The sequence below is a fragment of the Gorilla gorilla genome, chromosome 18 (assembly GCF_029281585.2).
Source record: "Gorilla gorilla gorilla isolate KB3781 chromosome 18, NHGRI_mGorGor1-v2.1_pri, whole genome shotgun sequence".
NCBI lineage: Eukaryota > Metazoa > Chordata > Mammalia > Primates > Hominidae > Gorilla > Gorilla gorilla.
The window spans coordinates 20,278,922-20,301,298 of record NC_073242.2 but is presented as its reverse complement, the minus strand read 5'-3'; the positions used below and the strand labels follow the sequence as shown (position 1 = coordinate 20,301,298).

The following is a 22,377-nucleotide window of genomic DNA, read 5'->3' as shown; positions in this document are numbered from 1 at the left end:
GAGGTGAGAGAAGGGAGAGCTTCTGTGCAGGTGGAATAATATGTGCAAAGACACAAAGATATAAAAAGTAGTATTCATAGAACTACAGAGACTTGGGAATATCTGGTGCTCAGGGTGTAGGGTGAATGACCAATGGGAACAATTGGAAAAGTGAGCAGGACTCAGATCGTGCAGGGATTTGCAGACCTTGTAGTAGATTTTGGACTTTATTAGGAAAACAACGGGGAGATATTGAAAGTTTTTTAGGGAGGAGGAGATCTGATCAAATTTGTATTTTGATAAGATCATCATGGCTGCAGGATGCAGGATGGATTGGAGAAAATTAGAATAGAGTTAGGGAAGACCAGTTAAAGGCTCCTAGTCTAATCCAGGTGCAAGCTAGTAGTGGCATGGATTAGGTACTAGACATATGATGGAAATTAACACAGTTGAGATTTCAGGAAATAGAGTGGACCAGATCTGCTGGTTAAACATGGGAGATGGGAGGAGGTCAAGGTTGATGCCAAAGTTTGGGGCTTGGACAGCTTCATGGATAGGGATGACATGTCTGGTTACAGAGAACACTGGAGGAGAATCAGTTCAAGAGAGGTAGCATGATTGAACCAGTTTCAGTTGTACGTAATTGGGAAATATTTGGCAGTACACCTTTGAGACCTGGCCTGAGGGTGGTATGGAGCCCCACACAAATCACACGAACTGAGAGTGAGAAAGGTGGGTTCGTAGCTAAAAACCAGAGTGCACAGCCCTTCATCACATCAGCCATGATCACACAGCTGAGGCCACTGCATTTTGGAGTTAGTAGGAAATTACGGAGCCTGAAGACATCTGATGTCTCCTGGTGCCTGTCGGACTCAGGATGGATTGTGGCTACCATTTGGACCGTGCTAGAACCATGGACAGCGGGTTGTACAGTCTTTATCCACCATCTGCCACAGTTTGACACCAAGGTCATCATACAGGTAAGAAGACTCACCTTCCCCTATCAGCAAAATTCCAGAAAAAATCCATGTTTCCAGGCCGAAAGCTGGACCTTGCTAAAAAAATATTTTATTAAGCAGAGAAGCCCATGAGCCTAAGATGATCCTGAGCCTGGGCTTCTCAAAGTGTGACACACTGAATCTGAGTCACTATACCCGAGTCACATCAAAATGTGACCTTGAAGAAAATGTGTATTACTGGGCGATCCTTCAGACCTGTAGATCAGTCTTTGTAGACTTGGGACCCAGGATGTGCATTTTGAAAAATTAAAGCAAGCACAACAAGTCCAAGTCTCCCAGATCCTGGACCCTGATGCTGCCAGGGCCAAGCAGCTGGGGTGTGTGTGTGTGTGTGTGTGTGTTTTCTTACTCAATATGATGAAATGTTTAAAAACAGCCCTTGGACTATGAAAGATCTAGCTTCTTATCCCACCTGTGAAATTAACTAGCAGGTTACATACCACTCTGAGCATCAGTTTCCTTATCTGCAAAATAGGTCTTTTAATAATTACTACCTCATAAAGTCTTAGGTAATATTAATGAGATGATAGAGGCGATATGTGTAAAGTACTTAACCCTGACATTAGCACCTAGAAAACACTCTATCAGTGGGAGCTGCTGCTATTTTTATGATGAGTACATCATGATGACAATTCAAGTCACCTGCATGAACTCTTTCTATGTCCCTTCACCCCAACATTTTCTTTATGTCTCCACTCACACCCTTGCTTTCCCTCTCAGAGGCAGACCTTGCCCTCCACCTCTCAAAATCCACCCGCTCTGCACAACCACTGCAGAGTTCTGTCTCCTGGCCTTGGATAAACAGCATTTCTTTATTAATCTTTAATCTACTATGCATTTTCTCCTGTATTTTCAGTCTCTCACTTTTCGCTAGTTTTACACCCTCAGTCCATAAACATATTCAGTGTACTTATCCTAAAATGCCTTCCTTTGAACCTGCTACACACTGGGTCAACCCATCTTTTCCACCTTAATACCAAACTTCACCAAAGAGCATCCTCCATTTGCTGCAGCCACCTCTGCTTCACCTAGCCTGCTCCTGAATACTGCAGTCCTCCAGTGGTCTGCCCTTACTGTTCTTCTTTCTAAGCAATTTCCTTCACCTCCATTTTTCTCAGCAAGCACATCAATGCAGGTGGCTGTCAGGACTGTACCTAGGGTCTAGTCTTCTCGGTCCAAGCTGATTCTCCCAGGCTAGCAAAACATTTCCAACCTGCTAGTTGGTAAAGCCCATCTGATCATTCCTCCAGAACATCAAACTGCACTTCCCATATCTCATTCCCTACCTCTATATCAATGCCTCCTCCTGTGTCACCATCATTATTTTCTGTACCACATTCTGCACCTGAGACTTAAAGCACCACAAACAAGACTGACCACCCTTCCCATCCTCATGCTTAATTCTTCCGCTGCTATAGAGAGTGTCCCAAAAGGTCTTTATGTATTTTAAGCCTCAGTAAATGCTTAAAGTTTAAAAATTCTACAAATTTACCAAAAAAGCATTTGCATTACCATTTCCCACTTACTATTTTTATGAATTATTCATAATAATTTTTAATTTATATATTGTATTAGTCCATCTTATTGAAGACTAAAACAAAAAGTCTTTTAAATTTTTGATTCAGAGGGTGCATGTGCAGATTCATTACATGAGTATATTGCATGATTCTGAGGTTTGGAGTAAGAATATTCTCATGACCCAGGTAGTGCATATAGTACCCAATAAGTTTTTCAGCCCACGACCCCCTCCCTGTCTCTCCCTTCTCATAGTGTCTATTGTTATCCCCAGCATCTATTGTTTCCAACTTTATGTCCATGTGTATTCAATGTTTAGCTCCCACTTATAAGTGAGAAAAAAATGATGTTTGGTTTTTTACTCCTGCATAAATTTACTTAGGATAACAGCCTCCAGCTTCATCCATGTTGCTGCCAAAGACATGATTTCATTCTTCTTTATGGCTGTGTAGTATTGCATGGTGTATATGTAGCACATTTTCTTTATACCCGTCCACCATTGATGGGCACCTAGGTCAATTCGATGTCTTTGCTATTGTGAATAGCACTGCCAATAACATATGAGCCTCTGTGTCTTCTTGGTAGAACCATTTATTTTCCTTTGGATATACACCCAGTAATGGGATTGCTGGGTCAAACGGTAGTTCTAAGTTTGTTGAGGAATTTTCAAATTGCTTTCCACAGTGGCTAAACTAATTTGCATTTCTATCAATAGTATATAAGCATTCCATTTTTTCCAAAGCCTCACCAGCATTTGTTTCTGACCTTTTAATAATCACCATTCTGATAGGTGTGAGATGGTATCTCACTGTGGTTTTAATTTGCATTTCTCTGATTAATGACATTGAGCATTTTTTCATATGTTTGTTGGATGCTTGCATGTCTTCTTTTGAGAAGTGTTTGTTTATGTACTTTGCCCATTTTTTAAATTGGATTATTTGGGTTTTACTTGTTGATTTGTGTTCTTTGTAGATTCTGATATTAGTTCTAATTAGACATCACATATAAGAATCTACAAAGAACTTAAATTCTTTGTAGAATCTGGATATTTGATTCTGGATGTTGTCAGATGCGTAGTTTGAAAATATTTTCTCCCACTCTGTAAGCTGTTTACTCTCTTGATAATTTCTTTTGCTGTGCTGAAGCTCTTTAGTTTAATTGGGTCCCACTTGTTAATTTTTGGTTTTGATGCAATTGCTTTTGGGGACTTAGCCATAAATTCTTTGCCATAGCTAATATCCAGAAGAGTATTTCCTAGATTTTCTTCTAGGATATTTACAGTGTAATGTTTTATATTTAAATCCTTACTCCATCTTGAGTTAATTTTTGTATATGGCGAAAGGTAGGAGCCCAGGTTTATTCTGCTACATATGGCTAGCCAGTTTTCCCAGCACCGTTTATTGAATAGGAAGTCCTTTCTCCATTGCTTATTTTTGTTCACTTTGTTGAAGACCATATGGCTATAGCTGTGACTTCTCTATTGTGTTTCACTGGTGTATTTGTCTGTTTTTGTACCAGTACCATGCTGTTTTGGTTACTGTAGCCTTATGACATAGTTTGAAGTTGGGCAACGTGATGCCTCTAGCTTTGTTCTTTTCACTATTCAAGCCCTTTTTGGTACTATATGAGTTTTAAAGTTGTTTTTTCTGATTCTGTGAAAAATGACATTGGTATTTTAATAGGCATAGCATTGAATCTATAAATTGCTTTAGGCAATATGGTCATGTTAACAATATTGATTCTTCCAATATATGAGCATGGAATCTTTTTCCATTTATTTGTGTCATCTCTGATTTCTTTCAGCAGTGTTTTGTAGTTTTCTTTGTAGCCATCTTTCACCTCCTTGGTTAGATGTATTCTTAGGTATTTCATTTTTAGTGGTAGTTGTAAATCGGATTGTGTTCTTGATTTGACTGTCAGCTAGAACATTGTTGGTGTATGGAAATGCTAATTTTTGTACACTGATTTTATATCCTGGAATTTTACTGAAGTTGTTTATCCATTCCAGGAACCCTTTGGTAGAGTTTTTAGGGCTTTTTAATGTATATAATCATATATTGTCAGCAAAAAGAGATAGTTTGACTTTTTTTCTATTTGAATATCTTTTGTTTCTTTCTCTTGCTTGATTGCTTTGGGTAGGACTTCCAATTCTATGTTGAATAGGAGGGGTGAGAGTGGGCATCCTACACTTTTTCCAATTCGCATGGGAAATGGTTCCAGCTTTTGCCTGGTCAGTGTGATGCTGGCTGTGGGCTTGTCATAGATGGCTATTATTTAGAGGTATGTTCTTTCAATGCCTCATTTCTTGAGGGGCTTTATCATGAAGAGAGATTGGATTTTTTGAAAGCTTTTTCTGCACCTACTAAGAGGATCATATGGCTTTTGTTTTTTATTCTGTTTAAGAGGTGAATCCTATTTATTGATCTGCATATGTTGACCCAACCTTGCATCCCAGGAATAAAGCCTACTTGATCATGGTGAATTAACTTTTTGATGTGCTGCAGAACTCAGTTTACTAGTATTTTGTTGAGAATTTTTGCATCTACGTTTATCAGGGATATTGGCCTGGAGTTTTCTTTTGTCATTGTATCTCTGCCATATTTTGGTGCCAAAAGTATTCTGGCTTCATAGAATGAGTTAGAAAGGAGTCCCTTCTCCTTAATCTTTTGGATTAGTTACAGAGGGATTGGTACCAGTTCTTTGTATATCTGTTAGAATTCAGCTGTGATTCTATCTTGTCCAGGGCTTTTTGGGATTAGTAATTACTGATTCAATTTCAGAACTTGTTATTTGTCTGTTCAGGTTTTCACTTTCTTTCTGGTTCAATGTTGAGAGGCTGTGTGTTCCCAAGAATTTATCCATTTCCTGTAGATTTTCTAATTCAGGTGCATCAGTGTGTTCATAATAGTCTCTGAGGATCTTTTATATTTCTGTGGGACCATTTATAGTGTCATCTATGTCATTTCCAATTGGGCTTATTTTGATCTTCTCATTTTTTTCTTTGTTAATCTAGCTAGCAGTCTATCAATATTGTTTATTCTTTTGGAAAACAAGCTCTCAGTTTCATTGATATTTTGTATAAACTTTTGCATCTTAATTTCATTCAGTTCTTTAATTTTAATTATTTATTTTCTTCTGATAGCTTTGGTGTTTGTTGGTTGTTCTTTTTTTCCCTAGTTCCTCTAGAAGTGATATTAGATTCTTAATTAGTGATCTTTCTAACTTCTTAATGAAGGCATTTAGTGCTATAAACTTTCCTCATAACATTGCTTCAGGTGCATCTCAACGATTTTGGTAGATGGTATCTCTATTTTCATTTTCATTAATTTCAGAAACTTTTTTGATTTCTTGTTCACCCAAGAGTTATTCAGGAGAAAATTGTTTAATTTCCATGTTTTTATATGGTTTTCAGTGATCTTGTTGACATTGATTTCTGTTTTTCTTGCACTGTGGTCTAACAATGTACTTTGGTAAGATTTTGATTTTTTGAATTTATTGAGACTTGCTTTATGACTGAACATGTGGTCAATTTTAGAATATGTTCCACGTGGGAACAAGAAGAATGTATATTCTGTGGTTGTTAGGTAAATTATTCTGTGGATGTCTATTAGGTCCAGTTGGTCAAATGTTGAGTTTAAGTCCGTAATTTCTTTGTTAGTTTTCTGTCTCAATCATGTGTCTAACATTTTCAGTGTGTTGTTGAAGTCCCCCACTATTTTTGTTTGGCAAAATCTTTTTATAGGTCAAGAAGAACTCATCTTATAAATCTAGGTGTTCCAACATTTGGTGTGCATATATTCAGGACGGTTAAGTCTTCTTGTCAAACTGAACCATTTGTCATTATATAATGCCCTCCTTTGTCCTTCCTAATCATTGCTGGTTTAAAGTCTGTTTTTATGTGATATAAGAATAAGGACTCCTGCTCTTTTCTGTTTTTCATTTGTGTGGCAGATATTTCTCCATTTCTTTGCTTAGAGCCTGTGGGCATCATTACATGTGAGATGGGTCTCTTGAAGACAGAAGACAGTTGGGTATTTTCTTTGTATCCATCTTCCCACTCTGCCTTTTAAAGGGGGCATTTAGACCAAAAATAAATAAATAAATAAATAAATAAATAAATAAATACTATTCAATTTAGTAAAACAAAACATTCCTTCTATTTCCTCTCTACCCACCCCTGTCAACTTAGTCCTTCTTGCCAAATCTGTTGCAAGAGTCTGCTGATCTCCATTCCACACCCCTACTGAAAGCTGCAAAGCACCAGTAGTAGTCATAGATTACAACTTACATGATAATAGCCAGAGCCCACATTTGATGAACACCTACTAAGTGCCAAGTTCTGGGAAAGGCCTTAGACACCTATGATGTCTAATTCTTACCTACGAAGCAGAGCTCCCTTGGCTGCCAGTAACAGAAGCCTACTTCAATGTAGCTTAGTGGAAAAAGAAATATACAGAAGGGGGAACTAGAATAGCTCATTATTCTGTAGGAGAAGAGCAATATGAGCTTGATAAAGATCTAAAACAGAAAGTAGAAAGATACCAGCAATTAAGGCAGCTTCAGTGTCTCCTCTGCTTTTCTCTATAGATGTGCTTCCTTGTTTCTGTTTGTAGAAACACTGTTGCTACTTCACATGCACATAGTCAAACATAGCAATCACAGCATTTCAGGGCGACATTCCCCCTTCCCAGATAACCAGTCCAGGTCAACTAGAGGCTGAGTGAGTGGTCCAGAATGTTGGGGTGATCAGACCCAACACAAGGCCGTGGAGGCTACAAAGTCCGGCGGAGTCAAAGGAATCAGAAAAGACAAGTTAAGAGTGCATAGGGAGGGTCCAGGGGACCAACACTGGTATGGAGGCTGTGAAGACCCCAAGCTCTGGGAGCCCACACTATTTATTGGTGATCAAACAAAGAAGCAGGTGGTGAGGACATGCAGATGTGGGGGTAAAGAGGTGAGAATGGGAGGACATGGGGGTAGAAAAGTAGCAGTGCATCAAGCATAACTGTGACGGTTTAGCATTTTCTTTGATGCATATGTAATATGCTCTGCTACCTGAGATAATGGAGAACATGTTTATGAGCCTGGGAGAGTAGCCAACAAGTCTGTGCACATTCCAGAGGCCACAAGGGATTTTATGCCCTGAGCACTGGATTCCATCCAAGCCGCAAGGGGTTTTATGCCCTGGGCTTAGATTATGGTGCGGCAGGGCAGCCTTCCACCCTTTGGCACAGAAATTGGTGTCCCAAAGGCCACAAGGGGGTTTAGGCCCTGGACCCAGGACATGTTCCAAGACTCTTTTACATCATGACAGAGAAGCCAGTCCTGCCTCAGCTCTTCTACCAACACAGCCTAAGGCAATTGTCTGTCACCAAGTCAGCAATCCAACTCACTGTGCCTGGGGTGAGGTTACTGACACAGACATTGCTGGAGTGGGCCTGAGACTTTCACAGACATGGAAAGACACTGTTGGGGTAGGAGCAGTGGGCCAGGGGTGAGAGTAGGACAAAAATTTTAAAAGCGTATATAAATGTGAGATATTAAAGAGATAGAGGCTAGAGATTGAAAGCTGATTGGGTCTTTATGAAGGGAGGGACTGGAAGTAGAGCTAGATTTGTCCACAAATGACAATTATATTTCATCATGATTCTAAATGGAACATATGGACGTTCCCATTTTACAGATAAGGAAATTGAATTACAGACAAATTAAGTAACAGGATTTAAATTAAGATACCCAAACCCACTTTCTCTTCTCTTTACTGTTCTTCACTCTCTTAGTGTATTTCCACCCTGATCTGAAACTCGGAAAGAAAACACATCCAGCTAATTAATCATGAGTACCAAACATTTTAGAGTCTAAATAACCTGGCTCCAACTTACCTTATCTTCCTAAATTTAATTCTTGCTCCTCTCTAGTGGGTCTAAATAAATCATATTATTTGACTTGACTGAAACGTTTCTTTAGCTCCTGAGACCCTATTTCTTGTTATTTCATCTATCTCCAAGAGACTCCCACTCTCTCTGCCTGTAGACACCATATCTATTTGCTAATGTCCTGACTAAATACCACCTCTTCCATCAAGCCCCTGGGACACACAACTAGAAAGAGTATTTCCCTCTCCTGTGTTCCTACAGAACTTTTGTACTTCAAGTATTTCTTATGACATCTACCCACTTCTGCCTTATCATTCGAGTCCTGTTTTATCCTATTAGTGGCTACTCACCATAGGAGTTGGAACGTTATCTGCGTTTTTGTATTTCCCCAACAGTACCTGATGCATACCATGTATGAAATCCATGCTCAATATATGTGTATTTAAAGGATTAAGAAATTAACAAATGGGTTCTTCTAGTGGGAAGGTCAGAACTAGACTGCTAATAATTGGCTGTTAGTTTAACCTTAACTGTAAAAATAAAATTTCTTCTCTCTTCCCTTTCCAGACATTGTTGAAATACCCCATCAACCACTTTTGTGGGGTATCATCTATATATCGAATGATTCTGCAGCAGGATTTCACCAGGTATGGTAGAAGTGGCTTGTGGCAACATCTTTGGGTAAGATTTTAAGGAATCTGATACATCATGGTCTGTTTTTCTTCTGGTTCTTTGAGGAGTGTGTGTGTGTTTGTGTGTTAAGTGTTGGTGGCGATAATGATCAAAAGTTAATTAGTTAAATTAAAGCAGATCCAGAGATCCAAAGGAAACTCAGTGAGCCTTGCATGATTGTGGGTTGATTCCTTTTTAAACATTTCAGTTGTAAAATAACAATTGTACAGAAAATGCATAAGACAGAAATTTACAGATTAATAAATTATTGAAACTAAAATATCTGTGTAACCCACTCACCAAGTCCAAAAAACATAACATTGCCAGTACCTCAGAGACTTCCATCTCCCTTAAAGGAAACAACTCTCTTGACCTTTATGTTGTTAATTCCTTACTTGCCTTTGTAATTTACCTCCTAAGGAACTATCCCTAACCAAAATTTTATTTTACATGTGTTCGAACTTTAAACAGGTAAAGCTACATTATTATATAATAATTATGTTTCTAAGATGTGTCCCTGTTGTTGCATATTGCTGTAGTTTATCTTAATTGTGTGCAGCATCCTATTTTATGAAAATACCACAATTTCTTATACCAGTCCTACCATTAATGGACATTTCTGTGGTTTTCACTTTGAGGCTATTGATGTTTAATGCTACATAGAATCCTAGGACATGCACCCTGGTGTGTACAAGCATGCATTTCTGTAGAGTTTTTCAAGGAGAGGAATTGCGGGTCACACTGATACAACACAATACCACACTATCTTCCAAACCAATTTATGCTTCTTTATATAAGCAGGGCAGGAGAATTTCCATTGTTCCATGTTCTTGCCAACATTTGGTATTGTCAGACTTATTAATTTTTGCCAGGCTGGTGGGTGTGTGGTGTTATCTTAATACAACTTTATTTTTGCATCTTCCTATGTTTGAGAATTAATTTTAAGCTAAACCAAAACACACTCTTTGAAACTTATGGATATTTATATATCTTTTAGGGACTCTGAAATTGACATGGCTAGTTCAAAAATCAGAGCTAACATGTTTTAGACATAAAAGTTAAAATATCAGAGTTTAATGATTGCCCTTACAGAGCTAACTCTGAATTATAATTTGATTTTACTCATGAAGCTTCAGTATGGCTGTATTCTGTTTCCGTCTGTATTTCAAAGCTCATATGACAGCCAAGTTTTGGAACATTCCTCACATGATGGCCTTGGTCCAAACTTGGCACACATCTTATCATGGCATAACTAATGACTCCATCTGAGACTCTGCCCACTTTATGTACTTTGGTTTAAGCTTCAAAAGAATGAGGAAGAGATCCTCAGTGAACACAACCCTCCTATCCTCACTCTTGACCCTGTCTGTATCGGGAGAGGGTAGTGAGGTGGAAAAGTGGTCTAGATGGTGCCACTTTCCTCATCACCAAGAGCTGGCTGGGCTGAGCCTCATGCTAGATGCATCCAGCTGGCTTTCAAACTTCCATCACTTTTCTCCATTTTCTTCAGGGAATCTAATAATTATTTTGTGATTGTTTTTGTATTCTTTAGGAAAATTTCTTGGGAAAAAGGGAGAAGAGACTTTATATCACATGCTGTACACAGGAAACTACTACTGTTGATGAAAAAAGTGAAACTCTGGAAAATATTTTTAGAGATTTATTCTGAGCTAAATATGAGTGACCATGACTCATGACACAGCCCTCAGGAGGTCCTGAGAACATGTGCCCGAGGTGGTCAGGATGCATCTTGGTTTTCTATATTTTAGGGAGGCGTGAGACATCAATCAAATACATTTAAGAAACACATTGGTTTGGTTCAGAAAGGTAGGACAACGCAAAGCGGGGTCTTTCAGGTTATAGGTAAATTTAAACATTTTCTCATTGACGGTTAGTTTATCTGAAGACCTGGGATCAAAGGAAATGTTCAGGTTAAGAGAAAGGATTGTGGAAACCAAGTTTTATTGTGCAGAGGAAACTCTCAGATAGCAGACTTCAGAGAGAAAGCAGGTTGTAAAATGTGTCTTATCGGACTTAAAAGGGGTGCCTGGTTCTTAGTTGATTATCTCATGGATATGGAAAGGAAGGAAGGAAAATGAAGGGGAAAGTGGATTCTCTATAGAATGTGGACTTTTCCCACAAGAGACTTTGCAGGGCAATTTCAAGATATGGCGGAGAAACATGTTTTGGGGTACAATATTTTGATTTTCTTCCTTGTCTCGTAATGTTATGCCAGAGTCAGATTGGAAAGTTAAGTCACAATATAAAGGGTTAAATAAAACCCATCTGATGAGAATTTATGGTTTGTAAGGTATGACTCCCCAGACACCTTAGATAGGAATTTGGGCAAGATTGTAAAAATCAGAGCTTAGTCCTCAGTCACCGCTCTTGGCCAAAAAGCATTCCATAGAATGCACATGTAGGCCAACAAACAGCAGCAGGTCCCATGGCACTAGGAAGACTCATTCCTAGAGTTGTCTGATTTGGCCATCTGGCAGGGTCCCACAGTGCTAGGAAAGCTTGTTCCTAGAGTCCTCTGATTTGATGGTAATGGTTTTAAATACTAGCGTTTTGGATAATGGGGGGAAGACCTGGAGTTTAAGGAGTGAGATGGAGTCAGGCTTAGGGTTTAGTCTTTTACAAAAAAATCCCAGATCAGATCTATGTTCTGAGTTATCATGATCTGAGTCTTTAATTGTGCCTTTCCCTTTTGCTGTATCTGGCATAACATTTACAAGAAAATGTCTATCATAAAGATAGTGAAGATTTGGGCATCCAAGGTTATAGGTGGCATCAGAGAGCAGAAAGATTATTTCAGCCAGAATAAACACTGCATGCATCATCATATTCTTTGATCAGACTCACAATGTGGTTACCTTACTTATTAAGGGTTATTTCAACCCTATGATAAATCTTATTTGGAAATTATGGGACCAACATTAAATTAGAATTTAATAAATTTAATCTCTTTTCCGGCCAATTTGTCTCCATAGGTATAGCATCCTGAGGAGGGTGTAAATTAAATGCAAGAAACACCTGTTCCTCAATATCTAAATTCTTATAGACTTGTTAATATAGACGAATCTATTCTTCCCACCACTTTTGTATTGCACCATATACTGGTATTTGGGAGAGAAAAGGTTTTGTCACAGGAGAAGTCATAATTCTGCACTGTCATTTTTTCCTTGGCAGGACTGCCCATAGCTGAAGACCTTAAAAGTCAAAAGACTTATAGCCAATTAATTGTTCTAGGCCAGATAGGAATGGATGTGGACAGGCATTGATTACTTCTAGAAATGATTTTAAGTAAAAAAAAAAAAAAAAGAACCACCCCATCAAAAAGTGGGTGAAGGATATGAACAGACACTTCTCAAGAGAAGACATTTATGCAGCCAACAGACACATGAAAAAATGCTCATCATCACTGGCCATCAGAGAACTGCAAATCAAAACCACAATGAGATACCATCTCACACCGGTTAGAATGGCGATCATTAAAAAGTCAGGAAACAACAGGTGCTAGAGAGGATGTGGAGAAATATGAACACCTTTACACTGTTGGTGGGACTGTAAACTAGTTCTACCATTGTGGAAGTTGGTGTGGCGATTCCTCAAGGATCTAGAACTAGAAATACCATTTCACCCAGCAATCCCATTACTGGGTATATACCCAAAGGATTATAAATCATGCTGCTATAAAGACACATGCACATGTATGTTTATTGTGGCACTATTCACAATAGCAAAGACTTGGAACCAACCCAAATGTCCAAATATGATAGACTGGATTATGAAAATGTGGCACATATACACCATGGAATACTATGCAGCCACAAAAAATGATGAGTTCATGACCTTTGCAGGGACATGGATGAGGCTGGAAACCATCATTCTCAGCAAACTATCACAAGGACAAAAAACCAAACACTGCATGTTCTCCCTCATAGGTGGGAGTTGAACAATGAGAACACATGGACACAGGAAAGGGAACATCACACATCAGAGCCTGTTGTGAGGTGGCGGGAGGGGGGAGGGATAACATTAGGAGATATACCTAATGCTAAATGACGAGTTAATGGGTGCAGCACACCATCGTGGCACATATATCCATATGTAACAAACCTGCACGTTGTGCACATGTACCCTAAAACTAAAGGTATAATAATAATAAAAAAAAACATTGGGCACAGTGGCTTATGCCTGTAATCCCAGCACTTTGGGAGGCCGAGGCGGGTGGATCACCTGAGGTCAGGAGTTTGAGACCAGCCTGGCCAACATGGTGAAACCCTGTCTCTATTAAAAGTATAAAAGTTAGCTGGGTGTGGTGGTGGGCACCTGTAATCCCAGCTACTCAGGAGGCTGATACAGGAAAATTGCTTGAACACAGGAGGCAGAGGTTGCAGTGAGCTGAGATCGCACTACTGCACTCCAGCCTGGGTGACAAGAGAGAGACTCTGTCTGAAAAAAAAAAACAAAACAAAAAACAAAAAACAAAACCAAAAAAACAAACCCAACAATAGAACCAAAAGGCAAAGTTACAAGACTGGCTTCTTTTTAACTTTCATGTGTTGAGTTACTGTAAGCTTAGTTTCTGTTACAGACTTATAGCAATTAGCTACTCAAAATATAAGCATTGTTCTGAAAAATAATTTAAAATACGTATATATGTATAGACATATTTATCTTCACAACTTATAACTGGCAGTATTATACCCAGGAGGGTTTGTTACAAGGTATTTTATCCTATTAGTAAATATATATATTTTTTAATTTTATAGGAAGCAGAAAATGTTTGTGGTTGGGATGTATGCAAAAGTGACACATAATAGTTTAGAAGACAGCTAAACTTGTTTTACCAGCTGTTTAGGCATTTTTTTTTTTTTGTAACCTGTTCTTGATTTGGAGGGTTTGGTCTTGTTCTAATTTTATCCCTCAAAGCTGGCCCTTACAGTCTTACATGCCCACTTCTTCTGTGATAGTTCCTGGGCCCAGAGGGAGCAACTTGTATAGTTTTGGCAGCAGAGCATGTGCAGTGAAACAGATCCAGGCCCAGTGGGATGTCAAATGAGTTTCATATGGTCTTCAGAATACCATCATATTGGCTTCCTTGAAGTAAACAAGGAAAGATAAATAACATTTATAGTTTGACAGTTAGGAGAGTTACTATCCTTCATTATAAAGCAACTCTTAAATGTTTCTTAACCAAAAAGAAATTTACATTTTTTGAGAATTGACATCTTTGTGTTTATAAAATGTTAACAAATGCATATTTTGTGCTTCTATTATTTTAACTTTGTAGTCATCCAAATTGCCACTCCGGGGGTGGCGGGGGGTGCAAAACCCGAGGGTTAAATCATGATGTTAAGATTTTTAAATTACTGGAGAATTTTGAGATTAAATTTACCAAATTAAAATTTTACCACAGATTATCAAGGTTATGTAAATTAAAAGGGCATCTGAGCTAGTTTTTGCCAATCTGATGGGCACTTACATTTTTTAAAGTTAGTTGATTAGAACTCTTTCATGTAGTTTGGAAGTGAAATATCACTTCCACAGGACACATACAAATATAGAGCTATAACAGGCATGCAGAATAAAAGACATGCTCAAAAGTTACTTTATTTGCCTGTTTTCAAAAACAATTTTTCTCCCTTATTTATATAACTAGTAAAAGTTACAGGAGCCAACAAAAGGTGAAGGAAAGAGCCATCCTTCAAAGCCTTTTCAAAAGAGAAAGAGTAGCACTTTTAAGATATCAATCTGAAGAATGTTAAAGAAACGATTAAAAATTTAAAAACTTCTTGCATTAAAAATAAGTCAGCCAGGCACAGTGACTCATGCCTGTAATCCTGACACTTTGGGAGGCCGAGGTGTGTGGATCACAAGGTCAGGAGTTCGAGACCAGCCTGGCCAATATGATGAAACTCCGTGTCTACTAAAAATAGAAAAATTAGCCAGGGGTGGTGGTGCCTACCTATAGTCCCAGCTACTCAGGAGGCTGAGGCAGGAGAATTGCTTGAACCCAGGAGCTGGAGGTTGCAGTGAGCTGAGATCATGCCACTGCACTCCAGCCTGGGTGACAGAGTGAGACTCCATCTCAAAAACAAAACAAAACAAAATAAAATAATAAGTCAATATTTGTAATAAAATCTTGCTTTAACCAATTAGTTTTGTACTAGTGCATTTTAAAAAATATTAAAGACCCATCTCTAGAAAGATTATCACGATTTATTTTTAGTTATAGACAACTGAATTACACAACCCCTTTAAAAATTTATTTTATTAATGTTATTATGACTTACATAGTTCATTCACAAGTGTTCAGACTGTTTTATCTTAAATATCCCTCTTTCTTATTTTATTTTATTTTATTTTTTATTATAGTTTAAGTTCTAGGGTACATGTGCACAACGTGCAGGTTTGTTACATATGTATACATGTGCCATGTTGGTGTGCTGCACCCATTAACTCGTCATCTACATTAGGTATATCTCCTAATGCGCTCCCACCCCCTCCCCCCACCCCACAACAGGCGCTGGTGTGTGATGTTCCCTTTCCTGTGTCCATGTGTTCTCATTGTTCAACTCCCACCTATGAGGGGGAACATGCAGAGTTTGGTTTTTTGTCCTTGTGATAGTTTGCTGAGAATGATGGTTTCCAGCTTCATCCACGTCCCTACAAAGGACATGAACTCATCATTTTTTATGGCTGCATAGTATTCCATGGTGTATATGTGCCACATTTTCTTAATCCAGTCTATCATATTTGGATATTTGGGTTGGTTCCAAGTCTTTGCTATTGTGAATAGTGCCACAATAAACATACATGTGCATGTGTCTTTATAGCAGCATAATTTATAATCCTTTGGGTGTATACCCAGTAATGGGATTGCTGGGTGAAATGGTATTTCTAGTTCTAGATCCTTGAGGAATCACCACACTGTCTTCCACAATGGTTGAACTAATTTACAATCCCACCAACAGTGTAAAAGTGTTCCTATTTCTCCACATCCTCTCCAGCACCTGTTGTTTCCTGACTTTTTAATGATCCCCATTCTAACTGGTGTGAGATGGTATCTCATTGTGGTTTTGATTTGCAGTTCTCTGATGGCCAGTGATGATGAGCATTTTTTCATGTGTCTGTTGGCTGCATAAATGTCTTCTTTTGAGAAATGTCTGTTCATATCCTTCGCCCACTTTTTGATGGGGTTTTTTGTTGTTTTCTTGTAAATTTGTTTGAGTTCTTTGTAGATTCTGGATATTAGCCCTTTGTGAGATGAGTAGATTGCAAAAATTTTCTCCTATTCTGTAGGTTAACTGTTCACTCTGATGGTAGTTTCTTTTTTTGTGCAGAAGCTCTTTAGTTTAAACAGACCCCATTTGTCGATTTTGGTTTTTGTTGCCATTGCTTTTGGTGTTTTAGACATGAAGTCCTTGCCCATGCCTATGTCCTGAATGGTATTGCCTAGGTTTTCTTCTAGGGTTTTTATGGTTTTAGGTCTAACATTTAAGTCTTTAATCCATCTTGAATTAATTTTTGTATGAGGGGCAGGGATCCAGTTTCAGCTTTCTACATATGGCTAGCCAGTTATCCCAGAGCCATTTATTAAACAGGGAATCCTTTCCCCATTTCTTGTTTTTGTCAGATTTGTCAAAGATCAGATGGTTGTAGATGTGCGGTATTATTTCTGAGGGCTCTATTCTGTTTCATTGGTGTATATGTCTGTTTTGGTACCAGTACCATGCTTTTTTGGTTACTGTAGCCTTGTGGTATCGTTTGAAGTCAGGTAGCGTGATGCCTCCACCTTTGTTGTTTTGGCTTAGGATTGCCTTGGCAATGCAGGCTCTTTTTTGGTTCCATATGAACTTTAAAGTAGTTTTTTCCAATTCTGTGAAGAAAGTCATTGGTAGCTTGATGGGGATGGCATTGAATCTATAAATTACCTTGGGCAGTATGGCCATTTTCACGATATTGATTCTTCCTACTCATGAGCATGGAATGTTCTTCCATTTGTTTGTGTCCTCTTTTATTTTGTTGAGCAGTGGTTTGTAGTTCTCCTTGAAGAGGTCCTTCACATCCCTTGTAAGTTGGATTCCTAGGTATTTTATTCTCTTTGAAGCAATTGTGAATGGGAGTTCACTCATGATTTGGCTCTCTGTTTGTCTATTATTGGTGTATAAGAATGCTTGTGATTTTTGCAGATTGATTTTGTGTCCTGAGACTTTGCTGAAGTTGCTTATCAGCTTAAGAAGATTTTGGGTGGAGATGATGGGGTTTTCTAGGTATACAATCATGTCATCTGCAAACAGGGACAATTTGACTTCCTCTTTTCCTAATTGAATAGCCTTCATTTCTTTCTCCTGCCTGATTGCCCTGGCCAGAACTTCCAACACTATGTTGAATAGGACTGGTAAGAGAGGGCATCCCTGTCTTGTGCCAGTTTTCAAAGGGAATGCTTCCAGTTTTTGCCCATTCAGTATGATATTGGCTGTGGGTTTGTCATAAATAGCTCTTATTATTTTGAGATATGTCCCATCAATACCTAATTTATTGAGAGTTTTTAACATGAGGGGCTGTTGAATTTTGTCAAAGGCCTTTTCTGCATCTATTGAGATAACCATGTGATTTTTATATTTGTTTCTGTTTATATGCTGGATTATGTTTATAGATTTGCATATGTTGAACCAGCCTTGCATCCCAGGGATGAAGCCCACTTGATCAGGGTGGATAAGCTTTTTGATGTGCTGCTGGATTCAGTTTGCCAGTATTTTCTTCAGCATTTTTACATCGATGTTCATCAGGGATATTGGTCTAAAATTCTCTTCTTTTGTTGTGTCTCTGCCAGGCTTTGGTATCAGGATGATGTTGGCCTCATAAAATGAGCTAGGGAGGATTCCCTCTTTTTCTATTGATTGGAATAGTTTCAGAAGGAATGGTATCAGCTCCTCCTTGTACCTCTGGCAGAATTCAGCTGTGAATCTGTCTGGTCCTGGGCCTTTTTTGGTTGGTAGGCTATTATTTATTGCCTCAATTTCAGAGCCTGTTATTGATCTATTCAGGGATTCAACTTCTTCCTGGTTTAGTCTTGGGAGGGTGTTTGTGTCCAGGAGTTTATCCATTTCTTCTAGATTTTCTAGTTTATTTGTGTAGAGGGGTTTATAGTATTCTCTGATGGTAGTTTGTATTTCTGTGGGATCAGCGGTGATATCCCCTTTATCATTTTTTTAAATATCCCTCTTTCTTGTGTAATCCCATCATTTTTATTTTAGGACAAAAATTTACCATACAAGATTCTTTCTTATATAAAATATCTTTTCTTTAAGCCTTTTTAAATTTTTTTGTCAAAAATACCTCTTTATTTTTATAACTTTCTTTATATTGCTCTCATTTCCTGGTTTACCTTGTTTCATATATAACCCTTAAATAAGGTTTTAATTAGACAAAGATATTTTACCTTAATAAGAACGTTAAAAAATTTCTTAAATTGGAAATTACCCAGAAACTTAATATCAAATAATAACCTTAAATCCTAAATTATGACAAGCGTGTTTACAAGCATTTATTCCATTACATTTACCTGATTAATTTAGTAGTTTACCTAGGTTATTTGCAAAAAAGTGATAGCCAATATTTTAAGTTATTTTTCTATTAATGATTTTTATAGCTGTGAATTTGAGGTGTTTACTTAAGTAATAAAACTTATGGTTAGTTTTAAGGATATTTATACCAATATTTCAGTATTTAGCTGTTTTCATTTAAGCTAACAATATTTCATAAGCATATACAATCAAAGATCACTCTGTCTTGGGCTGGATTTTATAGTTTATAACACTTACGGCAAATCTTATAGTATTCTGTGGGAACAAACATGAAACCATTTGATCAATAGATGCAAAAAAATTCTAACAATTCTAAAGACATTGCTGATATTGTTTTACCAATAATTTTAAAGCTGGCTAGATCCTTACTAAAATAAAATCTTATTTAGTAAAGATTTTACTTAAGTCACATGAACTTGAAAAAGCATTTGACTAGTTTTTTTTGTTTAGTATCTGATTTAAGCACTTTTTAAAGCCAATTAATTAGAGCTCTTCACATGTGTGTTTGTGTGTGTATATATAGTATTTTATTTTATTTTATTTATTTATTTTTTTGAGACAGAGTCTTGCTCAGTCAGGCAGGCTGGAGTGGCACAATCTCAGCTCACTGCAACCTCTGTCTCCCGGGCTTAAGCAATTCTCCTGCCTCAGCCTCTGGAGTAGCTGGGATTACAGGCATGTGCCACCTTGCCCAGCTAATTTTTGTACTTTTAGTAGAGATGGGGATTCACCGTGTTGACCAAGCTGGTCTTGAAGTCCTGACCTCAGGTAATGTGCCCACCTCGGCCTCCTGAAGTGCTGGGATTACAGGCATGAACCACTGGGCCTAGCCTCTTCATATATTTTTAGTCGTGAAAATATTGTTTACACACACATAAATATATACACGTATTAGGCATGCTGGTAGAAGCACATCACATAGACTCATAAAGATCTTTTTGTTTTTGCCATTTTAAAAAATCTTACCCTAGGCAGTTGTCAGCTAAATCATCTTAAATTTGCATATTAAAGGCAACTCAGGTGAAATCAGATAGCAAAATTTACATCATAAGGTATGAAGAGAAAGTCTGGTATGCTAGAGGGAAATTAAAATGGATTCAACTGCCAATTGAACATAAAATTATAGAAGGCTTTAAATAGACACACACATGCACGCACACACAAAAAGTTCCCATAGCTATTACTTCAGTACTTTAGCCATGGGATAAATACAACTTTGCCAGCTTGCAAAAAGCGGTTAGATCCAAATGGTGGTTTTTATCTCAGTAGAAAAGTAACAGCAGCTTTAAAGCAGGCAGACAAGAAAATAGAAGCTATGTACTCGATAGTTTGCAGGTCGACCTTAGGAATCTTTTTCCTTAATGTAAATGTGCACAAAGACCATATTACTTCCATTTTATATAAACTCTGGCAAGTGGAGGTGCCATAAAACCTACAGAGTGCCCAAAAGAGGGTCATTCTCATTCTCCTTGTTTACTCCTTATTCTTAGATTTTGTTTCCCGCTTTTTTTTTTTTTTTTTTTTTTTTTAAGAGGAGGAACTGAGCTGTAGCCTAGGGCTTTTTGTGGTGGATCAGTGCATGCTGCTTGTGGGCAGGACTCCACCGTGTATCACTACAGAGTCATTCCCGCCTCCTAGGTGTCTGGGTTTCTCTCTCCAGAGGTCTATGACCATTGAGAGGGCTCAAAACGCTGGGTAATCAGCCCTTATATGCACTTCCTGGATGGGCAATTTTAAATTAATTTTTGTTGGGGATTTCCCTGTAGGGCCGCTGCACGTTGTGGGGGGTCAAGCTCCCAGACACTCCCATGAGTCCCCTGATCACCCAGGGGCACCTTTTTGACTAGGAGAAGCAAATGACCTTTCTCTTTGGAGCAGAAAAACTCAGTCTCTCATTTATCTATGAAAACGACACTTCAGTTCCTCACGCAAATGCGCTGAGATGAACCAAATCAAGATAAATTTTAGGAGAAAATGCAGGAGAGAATTCCATTTAGAATGCATCTCTGAACTAGAATAAGGATCCTGAAACAACAACTACCTAGGAGAAAACCAACTCAGAATAAATCAAGGACTGTCAACCAAAGGGATGTCTGGGGTTCAGGAGGACTTACCAGTTCCACCAGAGGAGAAGCTCAAAGTCAGGTAGGCTTCAATGGGCCCTGCTGGTACCTTAGCTCCGAGTTTGGGCAACTCCTTCAAGGTCCTGAGTCTTCTCTGAGGCCCCACGTGTTTGGGCACCAAACTATTGTTGACAAAGAGTGAATCTCTGTAAAATATGTTTAAAGATTTATTCTGAGCTAAATATGAGTGACCATGGCCTGTGACACAGCCTTCAGGAGGTCCTGAGAACATACGCCCAAGGTGGTCAGGATGCAGCTTGGTTTTATATATTTGAGGGAGGCATGAGACATCAATCAAATACATTTAAGAAATACATTGGTTTGGTTCAGAAAGGCAGGACAACTCAAAGTGGGGGCTTCTGGGCTATAGGTAAATTTAAAGATTTTCTCATTGACAATTGGTTAAGTTTATCTGAAGACCTGGGATCAAAGGAAATGTTCAGGTTGAGATAAAGGTTTGTGGAGACCAAGTTTTATTGTGCAGAGGAATCTGTCAGATACCAGACATCGGAGAGAGAGAGAGAGAGAGAGAGAGCAGGTTGTAAAATGCTTCTTACTGGATTTAAAAGAGTGCCTGGCTCTTAGTTTATTATCTCCTGGATCTGGAAAGGAAAGATGGAAAACAAAGGGGAAAGGGGATTCTCCATAGAATGTGGACTTTTCCCACAAGGGACTTTGCAGGGCAGTTTCAAGATATGGCAGAGAAATATGTTCTGGGGTAAAATATTTTTATTTTCTTCCTTGTCTCATAATGGTATGCCAGAGTCAGATTGGAAAGTAAGTTATGATATAAAGGGTTAAATAAAACCCATCTGATGACAATTTATGGTTTGTAGGGCATGACTCCCCAGACCCTTTAGGTAGGAATTTGGGCAAGATTAAAATAAAATAAAATAAAACAGAGCTTTGTCCTCACTACCAACATTCTGTGAGGGTCATAGGCTCTTGGACCCCTAAAGGTTCACTATAAAATCACTGACATGAGCCAGATTGATTAACAGGAGAGAAAGATTGCAAATTTATTTAACATGTATACATGGGAGCCTTCAGAATGAAAACCCAACTTCTCAAGGATTTACAGAAATTTTCATGCTACAAACCAATACTGAGATAAGTCTCAATCAATTTAGAGGTTATTTTGCCAAGGTTAAAGACATGCCTGTGACACAGCCTCAGCAGATCTTGAGAACATGTGCCCAAGGTGATTGGTCTACAGCTTGGTTTTATATTTTTAGGGAAACATAAGACATCAATTAATACACGTAAGGTGTATATTGGTTTGGTCCAGAAAAGTGGAACAACTCAAAGCAGAGGCTTCCAGTTCATAGAAGGATTTTCTGATTGGCAGTTGGTTGAGTTTATCTAAAGACCTGGAATCAATAAAAGAGAGGGTTAGGATAAAGGATTGTGGAAATAAAAGTTTTTATTATGCAGATGAAGCTTCCAGGTGCAGGCTTCAGAGAGAATAAATTGTCTAAAGGTCTCTGTTTTAATGTTAATGCTGGTTAGTTGTGCCTGAATTCCAAAGGAAGGAGGGTATAATGAGGTACATCCAACCACCCATTTCCATCATGGCCTGACCTCTTGTCTTAGG

The 22,377-nt window shown here is 38.3% G+C and overlaps 1 protein-coding gene across 1 annotated transcript in view; it reads left to right on the top strand.

Annotated features, from left to right (window-relative positions):
- Window positions 1-22,377, top strand: part of ACSM1 (acyl-CoA synthetase medium chain family member 1) — a 68,344-nt gene that overhangs the window by 27,320 nt on the left and 18,647 nt on the right. The window contains 2 exon segments of the mRNA XM_019011934.4: window positions 800-959; window positions 8,957-9,036. Coding sequence (XP_018867479.2) covers window positions 800-959; window positions 8,957-9,036 — 240 coding nt within the window.